General features: G+C 47.4%; 1 protein-coding gene across 3 annotated transcripts in view; it reads left to right on the forward strand.

Annotated features, from left to right (window-relative positions):
• The window catches only part of LOC118092975 (ATP-sensitive inward rectifier potassium channel 12), a 48,633-nt gene extending 32,008 nt beyond the window's left edge, over nucleotides 1-16,625 (forward strand). For 2 of the 3 annotated variants that reach the window (XM_035131662.3, XM_035131664.3), the window contains one exon: nucleotides 14,092-16,625. In XM_035131662.3, coding sequence (XP_034987553.3) covers nucleotides 14,240-15,538 — 1,299 coding nt within the window. In that variant the 5' untranslated portion in view covers nucleotides 14,092-14,239 and the 3' untranslated portion in view covers nucleotides 15,539-16,625. The remainder of the gene's footprint in view (nucleotides 1-14,091) is intronic. The other variant, XM_088656481.1, reaches the window with a different exon arrangement.
• The last annotated feature ends 1,396 nt before the right edge of the window (nucleotides 16,626-18,021 follow it).

An 18,021-nucleotide genomic window follows, 5' to 3' on the forward strand; every position in this document is an offset into this window, starting at 1 on the left:
CACACTCTGGTCAGGCCTTGTACATAGCAGGGAGACATTCAACCAAACATACAGAGGAAAACTCCTTCAAAGCTACACACACAGAGGTGCTGGTTCAGTGAGGATCCTGCAATACTGCCTGGTTCCCACCTCCCTCTAGGCTAGTTGACCTGAACATAAAGAGAAATAAGAGTTAAGTTACAAATGGAAATATCCCTGTCATTGCACTTTGAACAGCTGGATCCTTTGAAGAGGCAATCTTTGTGCCTTCACAAAGGGGTGAGGGACCTTTTTCGGTCTGAGGACCGCATCCCAGAGTGGTTCAGCAATCAGTTCTTTCTCCCAGGGAGGGGTATAGGGGTTTCTTAAGAACTCTCAACTCCCTCAACAAACTACAGTTCCCAGAATTCTTTTGCAGGAAGCCATGGCTGCTTATAGTGGAATGATGTGACTTTAAATGTATAGTGCAGAATGAATCTGTGATCTTACTGTTACCTTCAGCTGAGTCTGACAGAGGTTAGGAAGAGGGAGCTGATATGATGGGATTGATTGCACCATTCACATTCTAACTTGTTTATTTCCAACATAGTCCAAGTTTGCTGGTGAAAATTTCCTCTTAGAGGCTCATACTTGATGACTAATTGCTTTTGCTCATTACCTTCCTCTCCCTCCAAAACACCAAGTTCATCCAAAACGGGGAGTGTTGAAAAGGAATTGAAGGAGGAGACTGGTACATTTGATTGCTTGTTTCCCAAGCAATTTGGAACAATCAGAATTTCTTCACCGTTCCCCCCCCCCTTTTAAATGTGTTTCAGGGCAAGCAGTCAGCGGCCTCTGTAAATAAATAAGGGACCTCACCAAATACCCTCACACTTGCCCTTCTTATTATTATTAGCCTTTGGGGACATGGGCCGGGGAGGGCTGCATTGATAGGAGTGAGGTCACATGCCTCCATGATGCTTGCAAAGGAATTACACAACGGCAGTGGTTAGGAACATTCGGCATTATAGCAAGGAATCGACAGCAGCCAGAGAGCAGAGCAATGGATATGATGGGACTCTTGTTTCCATCTCCCCACCCTGCTCCACAGGGAAAGCGCCGTAGCTCAGTGTCAGAACATCTGCTTTGCGTCTAGAAGGTCTCATTTTCATGCCTGAACCCCTGGATAGCTGCAGTCAGATGAGACTGGCTTAGATGGACCGATGGTCTGATTTGATAGAATCAAATGTTATTGTGTTCTGGGTGTTCCGGCTTTCTCTTGCATTTCAACACAGAACAGGGGCAGCCACGCTACAAGCCCTGCTCTGAGTTACTGCAGAACAGACTTCCGAGATCTTTGGAACTGGCAAGAGAAAGTCTTGCACAGACCGCAGCCATCTATGGGGTGTATAAGGGATAAGGCAGATAGAGAGGTAGCTTTGCCCTACAAAATCAAAGGAGGCTTCCCAATGAGAGGGTTACAGGTAGGAAGCCGTGTTGGTCTGATGTAGTAAAAAAAAAAATCCTTCCAGTAGCACCTTAGAGACCAACTAAGTTTGTCATAGGTATGAGCTTTCGTGTGCATGCACACTTCTTCAGACACACTGAAACAGAAGTCATCAGACCCTTATGAATAGTCAGAGGGTGGGGAGGGGTATTACTCAGAAGGGTGGTGGGAATGAGTGATTGTCCATCAACAACATCAAACATACCATCTCATCTAATTGCTCATTTAATTGCTCATCTTCTAACATTGTGTATGCCATCAAATGCCAACGGTGCCCTTCAGCTCTCTATATTGGACAAACAGGCCAAACCCTACGCCAAAGGATAAATGGACATAAATCTGACATCAGGAATCACAAGACAGAGAAACCAGTAGGAAAACACTTCAATCTCCCAGGACATTCTATACAAGATCTCAAAGTAACTGTTTTATTACAGAAAAAAAATTCAGAAACAGACTGGAAAGAGAAGTTGCTGAATTGCAACTCGTTACCAAGCTTAAAACCATGGAGAGACCTGGTCTGAATAAGGACACTGGATTCTTATCTTATTATACATGATAAAGCTTTCTTTAGCACCTCACCCCTTGCTTTTTCCTGCAAGATCAATTGCAATCGTTAACAGTTGTTAACAGTCATCAACATGTTTACCACTCCTATCAGCCAATCACCCATTCCCATCACCCTTCTGAGTAATTCCCCCACCCCCACCCTCTGACTATTCATAAGGGTTTGGTGACTTCTGTTTCAGTGTATCTGAAGAAGTGTGCATGCACACGAAAGCTCATACCTATGACAAACTTAGTTGGTCTCTAAGGTGCTACTGGAAGAACAATGAGAGGGTGTTGAGGTTCCTTAACAACAGTTTTATTACTTATACCCTGCCCATCTGACTGGGTTGCCCCAGCCACTCTGGGCAGCTTAGAATGAAAACACAGCAAACGCCAAACATTTAAAACTTCCCGATACATCGCTGCCTTCAGATGTCTTTGGAAAGTTGTGTAGTTGTTTATCTCCTTGACATCTGACGGGAGGGTGTTCCACAGGGAGGGCGCCACTACTGAGAAGGCCCTCTGCCTGGTTCCCTGTAGCTTCACTTCTCTCAGTGAGGGAACCACCAGAAGGCCCTCAGAGCTGGACCTCAGCATCCTGGCTGAACGATGCAGGTGGAGGCGCTCCTTTGGGTATACATAGAGATGGGAAGCCTGTGGCCCTCCAGAAGTTGTTGGACTACAAGTCCCATAATCCCTGACAATTGGCCATGCTGGCTGGGGCCGATGAGGGTTGGAGTCCCACAGCATCCCGTGGACCACAAGTTGCCCACCCCATTGTGCTTTGCCCATCCTGCCCAATCCTAAAGAGGATTTGGGTGGATCCTGATTTACAAAAGCCACATCCACTCACCAAGGGGGAAAGACATAGTTCAATGACCTCTTCTTTTCATGCAGGTAGCCCCAGATTCAATACCTGACACCTCCAGGTAGAACCAGGAGAGTAAAAAGGGACCCCTGACCATTAGGTCCAGTCGTGACCGACTCTGGGGTTGCGCGCTCATCTCGCATTATTGGCCGAGGGAGCCGGTGTATAGCTTCCAGGTCATGTGGCCAGCATGACAAAGTCACTTCTGGTGAACCAGAGCAGCACATGGAAACACCGTTTACCTGCCCGCTGTAGCAGTTCCTATTTATCTACTTGCATTTTGACGTGCTTTCGAACTGCTAGGTTGGCAAGAGCTGGGACCAAGCAACGGGAGCTCACCCCGTCACAGGGATTCGAACCGCCGACCTTCTGATCAGCAAGCCCTAGGCTCAGTGGTTTAACCCACAGCGCCACCTGGGTCCCCTAGAACCAGGAGAGACCCCTGTGCAAAATCCTAGAACAGCCTTTTTCATCCTCGGGTTGCCAGATGCTGGACTACAACTCCCATCATCCCTAGCTGGCAGGACCAGGGATGATGGGAGTTGTAGTTCAACAACATTTGGGGACCCAAGGTTGAGGAAGGCTGTTCTAGAGAGCCGCTGTCGGTCTGTGTAGAAAATACTGAGCTAGCTGGACCCGTGGTTTGACTCGGTAAAAGACAGCTTCCTCTCTATTCCTAATAAGGCTGGATTTAGCTCCTGGCTATGTGCAGAGCGAGAGAGATCTTTAGGGATCCGACGCAGATTTTCAATGTCACGTGATACCACTGTGGAGGAGTAGGGAATATATACTCCTGGTTATTGCAAGAGGAACGATAACATCAAAAAGGGGGCCCTAGGCAGGGTCGTATTCTCTCAGCTGCAATCCTTGCCTTGAGCTGTTTCTAAGGGTAACAAAGTGTTTTCAACACTGAATATGCTGCCATAATTATTACTACGGTACTCTTAATGTAAGGTACTGGGGGGGGGGAAGTTAAATCAAAATAAGAACCTTATATGAGTCCTTTTGCTGAGCAACGTGCACCCAATACGGGTTTTGTTCTTCATCTGGGGGCAAGGTTATTACAATAGGGTTGTTCACTACCATGTCAATGGCCTTCCAGATGTTGATGGACTCCTAACTCTCAACAGCCCCAACCAGCATGGCCAAGGGTCAGGAATACATGGAGCTGTAGTTCTGCAACATTTGCATAGCCACAGGTCTTCCACCCCAAACTACAGTATGTGCAAAATAGTATGTAATTTTACCTCCTTTTGTTTCGGATTACAAATCCCATCATCCTTGATCATTGCCCATGCTGGCTAGAAGTTTTAGTCCATCATATCTGGAGGGCACGATGTTCATTATCCCTGGCGTAAAGTTACTCTCTTAAACCAGGGGAAACTTTCTTGGGCCGTGGGCTGCATTTCCATCTCAGCAACCTTATAGGGGCCGCATGCCAGCGGTGGGTGGGGCCAGAGGCAAAAGTGGGCGGGGTCACAAATGTGAATGAGGCAACAAGAAGGCTTTGTTTGTGATGGATTAGCATAGAGCGAGTTGGGAAAGGAAACCTAAAATAAGCAGAAGCTGGGTACTTCTTCCCTTTTCTTTGATGGGGTCCTTTCTTCACACCAGCGGTTTAAATGGTGACACTTCATTGCAAGATGGTTCACAGGTTGATTTTGTGATGCAATTTCCCCCCAGCAAAAGAGCTTTTCCCCGGGGCCGCGATCTCACTTTTTGGGCTCTGTGCCTGAAAAAAAGCAAGTTTTTGTCGCAAAATCGTGCGAGATCGCATCACTCAAAATGGCCGCTGTCCTCTTATGAGGAAAAAAAGGGACAACCGTGTCCAAGAAGATGGCCTCACAGTTTTTCCCTTTGACATGTTGGAGGGTCTAAGAGAGGGGTTTGTGAGCATGTGCAGAAACCAGTCTTCTGCACAATGGTAAAATTCACACTCGTCACTCCGCCCACCTTCACACCTGACCACGCCCACAACTGGGACATGGCCCCTAGAGGATAATCCAGAAAGGATCACGGACCTCAGGCCGAAAAGGGTTTCCCATCCCTGTGTTGAGTGATCAGTAATTTCCCCCTCTGACTGTATCCCTGTGTGGGATCTGCAATTGCAAGTTCCCGCTGTGATCATTACACCGTTTTGCGCATGTGATTTCGGCCTCCCACCTCCCGGGCCCCTCTGAAAGCTCCCAGAGCCGCAGGACTCCATTTGCCAAAAATTGCTTTGGGGGGGGGGCTTTGCCGGCAGGCCCCTGCACCTGCTGCTTGCCCAGCTCCCAAGCAAGCACTGGCCTAAAGCGGAAAGCGATTTCTGTTGTTTTCTGCAGAAGGTCCCCAAGGGCAGTGAATTAGGAAGGATTAATTGAACGGGTAGCCTGATGATCCCTCCAGGAGGGAAGAACAGCCACATAGTTACGTAATCTCTCTCCCCCCCCCCCCCGCTTTAAGTAATAATAAACTCATCAGATAAAGCAGCTCTAGTTTGTTGGAGGTCACTAATTCCCCCCTCCCTTTCCCATTGTAACTGTTGCTTTGCCCAAACTCTTTGGGAAGAATCATAGAATCATAGAATCGTAGAGTTGGAAGAGACCACAAGGGCCATCGAGTCCAACCCCCTGCCAAGCAGGAAACACCATCAAAGCATTCTTGACCTATGCCTGTCAAGCCTCTGCTTAAAGACCTCCAAAGAAGGAGACTCCACCACACTCCTTGGCAGCAAATTCCACTGCCGAACAGCTCTTACTGTCAGGAAGTTCTTCCTAATGTCCAGGTGGAATCCTCTTTCTTGTAGTTTGAATCTATTGCTCCGTGTCCGCTTCTCTGGAGCAGCAGAAAACAACCTTTCTCCCTCCTCTATATGACATCCTTTTATATATTTGAACATGGCTACCATATCACCCCTTAAGAGTGTTGCCTTGATGCGTATCAAAGGGAAACAGACTGTCGCCTGTTCCTAAATGCATTTTTTCCCCTCAAGATATGTGGGTTTTTTTATAAAGGGATCTTGGCACTTTTTTTTTTTTGCGCCAAAAACCATCTCAGGATATTTGGGAGGTGGAAAAGGCAGTGGATATTATTTCCAATCAGCACAATAGCGCAGGGAGGAAAATGTGATTAGGTTGGTTCACATCATAATTCAAAGTATCAAATCCAGCCTCAAGCTGGAATCTCTACAAATAGGTAAATCTTTGTCACCAGTGCAAGACAGTGCAAGACAGGAGTGCCTGGCGTGCTCTGGTCCATGGGGTCACGAAGAGTCGGACACGACTAAACGACTAAACAACAACAACGTGTTGTCGTCATCAGTGTTATTTTTCTAGAAAAAGAGGCGTTGGGCCCGACCACGAAGGCCTCCCTTGTTCTCTTAGAATAACAACGGTACCCACCTGGAGGTTCTGGCTGGGGGGAAAAAAGCCCTAATCATTATCATTATCCATCATTAATCAGTCGCTTTATGCAATGAAAAGCCTCAAAGTGACTTGACGGGGTAAAACACAAATGTAATTAAAAATGGGGGGGGGGGGAACGGAACAATGAACATTACAAAATACATCAAAAGCTCATCCAGTGACATTTTATCCACCTAAGAGGTTTTATTACAGTCAAGTGGTGTGCAAATGATGTGAAATAAATAAAGATAAACACCACCTCAAAAACCGTCACCGAATGAGAGGCTGTTTGCTGTCCCTGCTCAGTTCCTTGTACTGAATCATAGAATCATACAATCATAGAGTTGGAAGAGACCACCAGGGCCATCCAGTCCAACCCCCTGCCAAGGAGGAAACACCATCAAAGCATTCCTGAAAGATGGCTGTTCAGCCTCCGCTTAGAGACCTCCAAAGAAGGAGACTCCACCACACACCATGGCAGCAAATTCCACTGTCGAACAGCTCTTACTGTCAGGAAGTTCTTCCTAATGTTTAGGTGGAATCTTCTTTCTTGCAGCTCGAATCCATTGCTCCATGTCCGCTCCTCTAGAGCAGCAGAAAACAACCTTTCTCCCTCCTCTATATGACATCCTTTTATATATTTGAACATGGCTATCATACCACCCCTTAACCTTCTCTTCTCCAGGCTAAACATACCCAGCTCCCTAAGCCATTCCTCATAAGGCATTGTTTCCAGTGCCTTGGCCTCTCCTACCTCAAACACATTCAGACATGCCCACGTTGAATTGATTCTAGCATAGGACACCCCCCCCCCAATTCTCTCTTCCATCCTGAACAGAGGAAAAGTACAAGTATATACTCTTTTACTATTTTTAATAACAGCTCAGGGGAGCCTGTTGAAGATGTTGCTTTCCTCCACTGCGAAATGGTGGGGTGGGGAGCAAGCCCACACCATTTTGTGATCCTGTATCCTTATATGCTTTTTTTAAGGTAAGGCAGCCATTTTGTGCTATGCCACACACACACACACACCGTGGCTGCCATTTTGTCATTCCTTTTATTTATTCTTTATAAATTATATTCATCAACTGCCCGCTGGTATAGAATACATCAAGGTGGCGTACAGCAATGTATGCAAATACGATCGGACATAAAATACTGTTAAAACAATGCAAAATAATCCTGAATATGTCTGGCTCATCTTAAGAAAATTTAAACAACTAAATAGAGCTGTCGGCGTAAAAACGCCTGACTACTTCTGTGAAGTCTCTCAGCCCCACTCACCTCACAGAGTGTTTGTTGTGGGAGAGGAAGGGAAAGGAGAATGTTAGCCGCTTTGAGACTCCTTTGGGTAGTGATAAAGCGGGATATCAAATCCAAATTCTTCTACTACCTGAAGCCAGCCAGGCTTCTGAAACACAGGGATAATTCACAGCCCACCTCCAGATGACTGGGTGTGTTTAGCCTGGAAAAGAGGAGGCTGAGAGGAGATGATAGCCATCTCTTCAAATATCTGAAGGGCTGTCACACAGAAGATGGAGCCAGCTTGTTTTCTCCGGCTCTGGAGGGTAGGATGATTCGACCCAGTGGATTCAAGTTGCAAGAAAGGAAATTCTGACTACGTATCAGGAAAAGCTTTCTGACAGGAAGAGCTGTTTGACAGTGGAACAGATTCCATCAGGAGGTGGTGGACTCTCCTTCCTTGGAGGTTTTTAAGCAGAGGTTGGATGGCCACCTGTCATGGATGCTTTAGCTGAGATTCCTGCATTGCAGGGGGGGGTGGACTAGATGACCCTCGGGGTCCCTTCCAACTCTTAGGATTCTATGACTGCAGTGCTCTAGCTGGAATATGAGGGCTTGGGTGGTCTTTAAGGTATCCTGGACCCAAGTTCTTTAGGGCTTTGTATATTAGTACAAGAACCTCCGACTAGGCCCTGTGGCATATGTTTTGCCAGAGATATCACATGCACATAGCTGCCAAGTCTCCTGTTTTTCATGGGAAACCCCCTATTTAAACCCGTTTCCCGCTGTTATCCCGAATAGAGAAAAATCCCGTAAATCCCCTGGAATTCTTACCTGCCAGGGAGGCTCCTTCTGTGCATGTCTGGACATGCGCAGAACCGATTTCGGGTGCCGCACTGCCCATGTTTGGGCACCAGAAATCGAGCAGCGCTAGCACTGGAAGTTGCTTCTACACACATGCGTAAAAGCGACTTCCGGTGCCGCTCTGCCCATGTCTGGGCACTGGAAATCAGGCAGCGCCGGCACCGGAAGTTGCTTCTACGCATGTCCAGACATGCGTAGAAGCGACTTCCGGTGCCGCGCCGCTGCTGATCCCGGATTTTTCTTACCGGGAGTTGGAGGGTATGCACATGCATGTCCCTCAACATTTCTCCGGTGAAAATAGGGACGTCCCATTCCGTAATGATAATTTTACTATCGATACCCCACACATCTTTCTAGGTTGCCCCAACCACTCGGCAGCTTCCAACGTATATAAAAAACATAATAAAACATTAAACAATAAAAAAAACCCCTTCCCTATACAGGATTGCCTTCAGACGGCTTGGGGGTCGGATAACTCCATACCCTCCAACATTTCTCCAGTGAAAATAAGGACTAAGAAAAGTGGGGTGTTCTGGGATCAAATCAGAAACCGGGACAGCTTCTCTAAATCAGGAATGCCCCTGGAAAATAGGGACACGCCTGCAGTGCTTTTTTGCTGCATTCTGCTCTAGATGTGAGCTTCTAGGCCAGCCCCACATAGAGCTCATTGTGGTAGTCCAGTCTCAAGGTTATCAATGCATGGGGCTACAGTGGCTGGTTTAATCTGATTCAAATACAGCTGTTGCTGGTTTCTCAGGCAAGGCTGCTAAAAGGCACTCCTGATTAGCTCCCACTGCATTTCCCCAAAGGAATCCGCTGGCCCAAAAAGTTTGGTGACCCCCAGATATATGTGCTTTGATTTGCAGAAACAATTAAAAAAAATTAACTGGGTCAGCCAAAACCACAAAGCATTGAAAACAGGTATTCGAAAGCCCTTGGACCCATGCTGGGAAGTAATCGAAATCAACACCGGGCAGGTACGGTAATTGGTTATTTATGCTTGTTCTGGTAACAGGTGAGAGAAGGGAGGATAAATTCCTTGCCCAGTTTTGAGTTGTCCACCGAATGAGAGGCTTTATGGGAAAGGACTGTTGGCTGAGTGGGAGATCATCTTCTTTGCATGCCAACGACCTCAAGTTCTATTCTTGGCACCTCCAGGTACAGCTGGTAATGTTACCTGTCTGAAACCCCAGGGAGGGGGGACTGCTGTTCGTCAGTGTGGGACAATACGGAGCAAAATAGGGCAATGGTCTTAACACTGCTTTCTATGTCCCTATCCAGACCCTTCCCTTGTTATGAATTTTGTAACACTGACAGCAGATGAAAGGAAATTGACAAGAGGCTGTATTTAAAGAGATTACGGGGTCTTCTAGGGATAAGCTAGAAATTCAATTAAAGCTCCTCTTGTGCTTTCTCTTTTTCCTGTCCAAACCTGCTGTAGGGAACCAAATCCAAGAATCAAGGAGACCTTTAAGCATCTTCCAGGTGCATTCTGGTCCCATTCTTAAAGGGCCGATCGGCATATTCTGTAGGGAATTCACGTAAGTCGCACGGGGTTGTTGAAACACAACAGTGGCCTGTCTTCTAATGCCTACGTAGTTTGTAGCAAATCCGACAGCAGTGGAAGATTATGTCTTTCGTTCTGGGTTGGGAGGAACACAGGAAGCTGACTGAAACCGAGTCAGATCATTCCTCCATCTAGCACAGTCCTGTTGGCACTGACTGCCAGAGGCCCTCCGCGGTTTCATTGGGGGGACATTCCCAGCTCTGCCTGCTGAGGATTGAAGACGGGACCTTCTGCATGCAAAGCAGATGTTTATTCACTGAGCCGCACCCCTTCCTCAGGACCCACTTGCCTGCTGAGATAATTCAGGTGTGTTAATGGTTCAGAGGGCGGACTGCAGGTACAGAGCACAGCTCTTCAGCTGAAGTTAAGCAGGTTCTAGCTTAGTTAGCTGCCTTGATTGGAGGCTGAACGGGAACCAGACGGAAGCTGTTCTGAGCTGTTTGGAACAAAAGTGATTGCAACTACACAGGGTTGCCAGACTCAATAGAAGACAGGACTTCTGTGCCTTTAATTGCCCTGCTCTCTTTTGAGTGTGGAAACCTTAAAGAGAAACCAGCAGACCCTTTGCTTGGAAATTAAACAAAGGGTCTGCTGGTTTCTCTTTAAGGTTTCCACACTCAAAAGAGAGCAGGGCAATTAAAGGCACAGAAGTCCTGTCCACTATTGAGTCTGGCAACCCTACAACTACATACAAATATGGGAGCAATGGAAGCTGTTTGCACCTCAGTCCATCTAGGTCAGTACTGTCTGCACTGATTGGCAGCAGTGCTTCAGGTTGTCAGACAGCGGACTTTGCTATCCCATTCTGGAAATGCCGGGGATTGAAGAGTCGGCAGTTTAGCTTGGGAAGACGTTTGGTGCTTCACTGGATGAGCTAGGGGTGGAGAGCATGGGATCAGGCAAGAAAGTCATGCAGATCATTGGTAAAGCATGTGTTTTGCATGCCCAAGTCCCCAAGTTCAGCCCCTGACATTTAAAACCCGGAAGAGTCTCTGCCAGTCAGTGAAAACTAGGGTTAACCAACATGGCAACCTCAAGATGACCCTGGAGGCTGCACTTCCCATCATCCCTGACCATCAGCCTTGCTGGCTGGGGCTGATAGGAGCTGTAGTCTAACAACGTCTGAAGGATATCACATTGGCTACCCCCTTAGGTAGACAATACTCGGCTAGATCAGGCATCCCCAAACTTTGGCCCTCCAGATGTTTTGGACTACAATTCCCATCTTCCCCGACCACTGGTCCTCTTAGCTAGGGATCATGGGAGTTGTAGGCCAAAACATCTGGAGGGCCGAAGCTTGGGGGTGCCTGGGCTAGATGGACTAGCCATCCCCACTCAATTCCTTACGCCTTAAAACAAACCCCTCAATTCTGGGCTTCTCAGTAAAGAGAGTCTAATTCCAGCTTTCGTGGCCTGATCTCACAAACACTCAGGGCTATTTGAATGAACAACCTCTTGCCTACAGAACAGAGACTCCCTCAACTCAGATCCCCACTGTATCAGTCTGCCATATCTAGGTTTTCACCATACTGCCCTTCCTGTGTGACTCTAGGACACAAACTATCCCCTTTTCCTTAGGTAAGTTTTGCCCTTTTCTGAGTCTCCACCTCTGTGAGTTTTAATATGCTGCTGGAATAACTAAGACGATACTCTTTGGCACAAAAAGAAGATGAATTTTATATTCTTGAGAACATAGGTTTTTCTTTTCTTGACGATGCATAAGTTTACAAGCTTAGTTACAGTTATACATTAACTCTGTCAGACTTTAACTTCAAGTTATCCTACGCCTAACCTAAACCACCACCAGCGCCGTCTTAAGCGCCCCTGTCGCCATGGTGCGCCGGATCTCTCCGGCGCCCTTCCGCCCCGTTTCCCGGTGCGGTGGGCGGGTGGGCGCGGTGCTGCTGTGCGGCGGGTGGGTGGGCGGGCAGGCACAGCGCGATCTCTCCGGCGCCCTCCCGCCCCGTCGCCCCGTTTCCCAGTGCGGTGGGCAGGTGGGCTTCGCGCGCAGCTGCGCAGCGGACCGGCGGACCAGCCGGGCAGCGGGCAGGCGCAGCTCGCGACGCCCTCCTGGCGGGCCGGCGCCATGGTGCCCTGCGCCACCGGGGGTCTATGACGAGCCGGCCCTGACCACCACTATCCTGGCCCCACACCCTTCTTCTTCCCTCTTCGTCACCACACTCCCCCTACACACTCGATATCTGACATATCCTTCTGTTCCCGAGATCCTTTGTTTGCTCCGTGAACTGATTTGGCCTTCCGGTTTCTGCAGTGCTCAGCGAGTGATATGAGGCCGCCCTCAACGTGAGGGTGTTTTCGTTACATCTCTTCCCCCAGGCCATAGCAGTGATTACAGCAATCGACTCTATTGACCAGTCTAGCTGTGATATGCAAAGCAACAACACACCCAGATCAGGAAGCTTGGAGGCATGTCGTTAACACTGTGGCTTCAACGCGCATATTGCAAATGCAGTTGCTCGATGGGCCTTGCCTTGTCACGAAAAAGACCACTTCTTCCGTTTCCTGCTCTGTTGTGCTCTTGCAAACTCCGTGTATATCCCCCCCCCACTCTCCATTATGCTTCCTTGACGCTCCCAGCTAGATGCAAAATGAGAACACAAAATGCATAATGGAAAACAAACAAACAAAGAAACCAATAACCCCCCTCCCACAAACACATTTAAAAGGCCACAGGTTCTTCAACACTTCAGAAACAATCCTTATTTTTATTATTATTAAAGGGGATGAAATGCACCTTCAATGGAACAAATGCACACTCAGTGCTTCTAAAGTTTTTTAAAAAGCGGTCAGTCTTCCTGAAATAGTAGTCACTTTGCACAGTTTATACTACTACTTCTTATTGCAGGAAGGTGCTTCTAATGTTTCATCATCCGTTTCATCTATCTGAATGTTTTGGGAGTGTCTGACGCTGTAGCACTGTTGAAGCTAAGTAGCAACGACTGTTATTGAAGGAATGCCCATGAGGGCTAGTATTTTGATTCCCCCCGCTCAGAGTGGCAGGTGAAACCCAGCCAGATGGGCAGAGTATAAATAATAAAATTATTAATAATTATTATTATTATTTATTTTCTAATTGACGAAAGCTGAGATTCTGGGGATGCATAAATTCTGCACTCGGTTTCAAAATGTTGAGTTGTAAACTGTACTAGTCCTACTCAGAGTAGGCCTCCGGAAGATAACAGGCGTGGCTAACTTAGGTCAATTCATGTCTGTGTAGACCAGGGGTAGGCAACCTAAGGCCTGTGGGCCGGATGCAGCCCAATCACCTTCTCAATCCGGCCCACGGATGGTCCGAGAATCAGTGTGTTTTTACATGAGTAGAATGTGTGCTTTTATTTAAAATGCATCTCTGGGTTATTTGTGGGGCCTGCCTAGCGTTTTTATATGAGTAGAATGTGTGCTTTTATTTAAAATGCATCTCTGGGTTATTTGTGGGACCTGCCTGGTGTTTTTACATGAGTAGAATGTGTCCTTTTATTTAAAATGCATCTCTGGGTTATTTGTGGGGCCTGCCTAGTGTTTTAACATGAGTAGAATGTGAGCTTTTATTTAAAATGCATCTCTGGGTTATTTGTGGGACCTGCCTGGTGTTTTTACATGAGTAGAATGTGTCCTTTTATTTAAAATGCATCTCTGGGTTATTTGTGGGACCTGCCTGGTGTTTTTACATGAGTAGAATGTGTCCTTTTATTTAAAATGCATCTCTGGGTTATTTGTGGGGCCTGCCTAGTGTTTTAACATGAGTAGAATGTGAGCTTTTATTTAAAATGCATCTCTGGGTTATTTGTGGGGCATAGGAATTAGTTCATTTTTTTTTCCAAAATATAGTCCAGCCCATGGCTGAAAAAGGTGCTGCCCCCTGGTGTAGACCCAGGGCCGGCTCTAGGTATAGTCCCGGTGGCGTGGGGCCGGCAGGCGGGGTGCTGCGTGGCAAAGCCGCGCGGAAGCCATGCTGCACGCTGCGAGGGTGGGAGCACCGGAGCGATCTCCGCGCCTCAGAGAAACTTGAACCTTCTTAAGTTTGAAATATGATTTTATCTACCTTGCCTTTCAAGCAAATTCCTGGAGCAACTATCACAACTTCTCTTTTCTGAGAGATAACCCGTGTGTCTTTGTTTTCTCATTGCAGAACCTCCACTTAGATCTATCTGTCTGCAGCACTTCAGAATCTAAGAGCTCCTTCCTCTCTTCCATAGGGTCAAGACTGGGAGGGAGCCAAGGGCAACGCCCCCAAAGAGTCCAGAGACCCTTCCGCCCCACTGCTGCTCAACTCAGGGATGAGTGCAGGTAGAGTGAACCCTTACAGCATTGTATCTTCTGAGGAAGACGGGTTGACTTTAACCACCATGTCGGGAGTGAATGGCTTTGGCAACGGTAAGATCCACACAAGGAGGAAATGCCGGAACCGGTTCGTTAAGAAGAACGGACAATGCAATGTTGAGTTTACCAACATGGATGACAAACCACAGAGGTACATTGCGGACATGTTCACGACGTGTGTGGACATCCGCTGGAGATATATGCTGCTCCTCTTCTCACTTGCCTTTCTGGTGTCTTGGTTGTTGTTTGGTCTTATTTTTTGGCTCATAGCGCTTTTCCACGGAGATATCGAGAAGCCGGTCAAGGACGAAACGTTCACCCCTTGCCTCCTCCAAGTGAATGGCTTTGTGGCCGCTTTCCTGTTCTCCATTGAGACACAGACCACGATAGGCTACGGGTTCCGGTGCGTGACAGAGGAGTGCCCGCTCGCTGTTTTCATGGTGGTCCTCCAGTCCATTGTGGGGTGTATCATCGACTCTTTCATGATTGGCGCCATCATGGCAAAAATGGCTAGGCCCAAGAAGAGGGCCGAAACCTTGCTCTTCAGCCACCATGCGGTCATAGCCATGAGGGACGGCAAGCTTTGCCTGATGTGGAGAGTGGGGAACCTGCGGAAAAGCCACATTGTTGAGGCTCATGTCAGAGCTCAGCTAATAAAGTCCAGGATCACCGAAGAGGGGGAATACATCCCACTTGACCAAATAGATATTGACGTTGGGTTCGACAAAGGCTTGGACCGCATTTTCTTAGTGTCTCCGCTCACCATCCTCCACGAGATCAACGAAGAGAGCCCTCTGTTTGGGATTAGCCGGCAGGATCTGGAAACGGACGACTTTGAAATCGTGGTTATCCTCGAGGGCATGGTGGAAGCTACCGCCATGACAACGCAAGCCCGGAGCTCCTACTTGTCCAGCGAGATCTTGTGGGGCCACCGCTTTGAGCCCGTCTTGTTTGAGGAGAAATGCCAGTACAAAGTGGACTACTCGCACTTCCACAAGACGTACGAGGTCCCGTCGACCCCATGCTGCAGTGCCAAGGACATGATGGAAAACAAATTCCTCCTCCCGAACACCAACTCTTTCTGCTACGAGAACGAGCTTGCCTTCATGAGCCGCGATGAGGAGGAAGAGGAGGAGGAGGATGACGACAGCAGAGGTTTGGATGATCCAGGCTCAGACAACCAGCCTGAATTTGAGACGCTGCAGGCCACCGTAGCTCTGGATCAAAGATCCTACAGAAGGGAGTCAGAAATATGACCCAGGACCCCTGTAACTGGTTTTGAGGGTGTCTCTCTCCCCCACCCCCAGTCTCTTTCCCTCCTCAACGGAGCCCAACTCAGATTATGCAGAACAATGCAAGTGCCATAGGAATGCCTGAGAGCCAGAATGGTTTTTAGGGTGTTGTTTTTAATCGCAATAACCACTGAATGGCATGGTCTGAGAAACCATAGCCAGCCTCAAAGTGTTGTGAACATCCAGTGTTAACAAAGCTGTTAAGAGAACATATTGAAGGAGAGAGTCAACATGGCGGCACCACAAGCTTAGAAACCCAACCATTGTGAGTTTGAGGCTCTGTGCAAGAGGAATACCATCGCATCCAGAGTGATATGATCTAGAGCTCATCCCTCTTGTCCTGCAACTTTATCCCAGGGACAACTGTTCTTTAGCAATCAGTTGGAGCAGAGGGCAATTCAGGTTTTCTACGGATTGCTGTTTGCTGTGGTTTAAAGCTGAAGTGTGGGCTTTCCCTGGGAAAGGTGTGGGGCAAGGGGGGAAATGCACAGACCCATGGCTGGGAAGCATGGGTCAAGCGGAAAACTGCTTGGAGCCTTGCTTTCTAAGCACAGGAGAAGTGGAAATGTGGGCAAGCCCCTTGTCTCTATGTTCCCTGTTGAAAATGAGGGTATTTTTTTTTAAAAAAAGCTAAGCACTATACAATTTCAAACGGAGAAAATATCAGGAAGCAAAATCATGTTGTTGTTTTTCAAAATATGAATGAACAAATTATATTATATTTAATATCTGTAATATATACATGTACTGCCTGGAGATGTAATTCTGTTGCACTAGATCAGCACTTGGAAGTCCTACAGCTCATAGCACACCTTTATTGTTGAGGGTAAGCAAGGGAGGTTATTTTTAATCTTTTTGTTTGACTTCCCACATACAAAACTACTTACCAAAAAAACTTTATTTTTTAAACAATAAAAGCGATTGCTTTTTAGAAGGGAACGAAGTGGTTGAAGTCCCAAGCTGACAAAAGCAACAAAGCTCTATTCTCTCTCTCTCTCTCTCTCTCTCTCTCTCTCTCTCTCTCTCTCTCTCTCTCTCTCTCTCTCTCTCTCTCTCTCTCTTAAAAACAAAACAAATCACATTTCCATTTAGGAAAAGCTCTCAGTTTTCTTGTCTGGTGTCCTCAAAAGTGGAGGGAGAAAATCCACCAAAAATATATATGTAGAGAAGGACTACTACATGTTACAGATTCAACATGGGAGTCCCAACCCTGTGGTTTATTTATCCTGTGTTGGTAATGCAGAGCAAGGGGAGATAGATACAGAGAGGAATCAATAGGAGAAGCACTTAACCCTTTCTCCAGCCATTCATTTCAAATGACCCAACCCTCTCCCCCCGCCCTCAGACAGGCCCTGAGACTGAAAGTAGGGCCAAGCTTAGGACAACCACTCTCGGAGGGTCCTTTGGAAAAATCCCAGGGGCACAGGAAGGATTAGACACTGTCCCCTCACATACCAATTTCCTCCTATGGAAGGCATTGGGATACTGTGGCCCTCCAGAGATGCTGCCGGAACAACAACAACAACAACAACAACAACAACATATAAAAATGTAGAGGGTCCAAGTTTGTTAAAACGCGGCATTGTCCCAAACCACTTGCCCAATCGCGGTCAAATGTGGCCACAACGTCACATGGGTATAAGCGAGTGTTTCCATGCACATAGATGGGCCACATGTCACACCTGTGCCACGAAAACCAGGTAAAACCCACTGGTTTGGAACCCTGAACTCAGAGGGCCGGGGAAGCTGGGAAATAGAAGGCAGACGAGGTTGCAACACAGCGCCCTCTAGCGGCGGCTACACTGGTACTACAGCTAGAAAACCTTGGCCCTCTATCGGAGGCTACACTGGTACTGCAGCTACTAGGCCGAATGGAGGCTCGCCTTTACAGACTAGGCTGAATGGAGATGGGGACTCACCTGGATGTGGGATGGGGGCAGGAGGGGACAGGATAGGTCATGGATTGGGACAGGGTGGGGGGAATCACAGGGATGAGCCACAGCAACGTGTGGCCTGGCCACCTAGTAGAAATGTGGAAAATTGAACTTGAATGGAAAAATGAGAAACTGAGAAGAACCAAAACTGGTTGACTTGCCCATCCTTTGTCCTTGCCCATTGTCCATTCTCTTGAGGCTGCTAGGAGCTGTGGTCCAACAAAATCTGGAATCCCATAGATTCCCTGCCTCTGCATAAAAGTGAAGGAAATTAACAATCATTTAGCAAATTCAGTAATTTTTGTTTCTCCTTACATTTATCTTGGGCCATGGGAATGTGAGTGTGCATGGTGCAATTTGGGTTTTCTGCTTTCAGGTACCGCACAATGTCCTGTTGGACCCCCTCTGCAATGCCCTCCATTAGAACATCCTCTGCCACAGAAAGATGCTCTGATTTATTTGTTTTTTAACAACAGCAGAGGATGATGAAATGGAACCAGATTACTTCTCCTG

The sequence above is a fragment of the Zootoca vivipara genome, chromosome 13, assembly GCF_965207765.1.
Source record: "Zootoca vivipara chromosome 13, rZooViv2.hap1.1, whole genome shotgun sequence".
NCBI classification, from domain to species: Eukaryota; Metazoa; Chordata; class Lepidosauria; order Squamata; family Lacertidae; genus Zootoca; species Zootoca vivipara.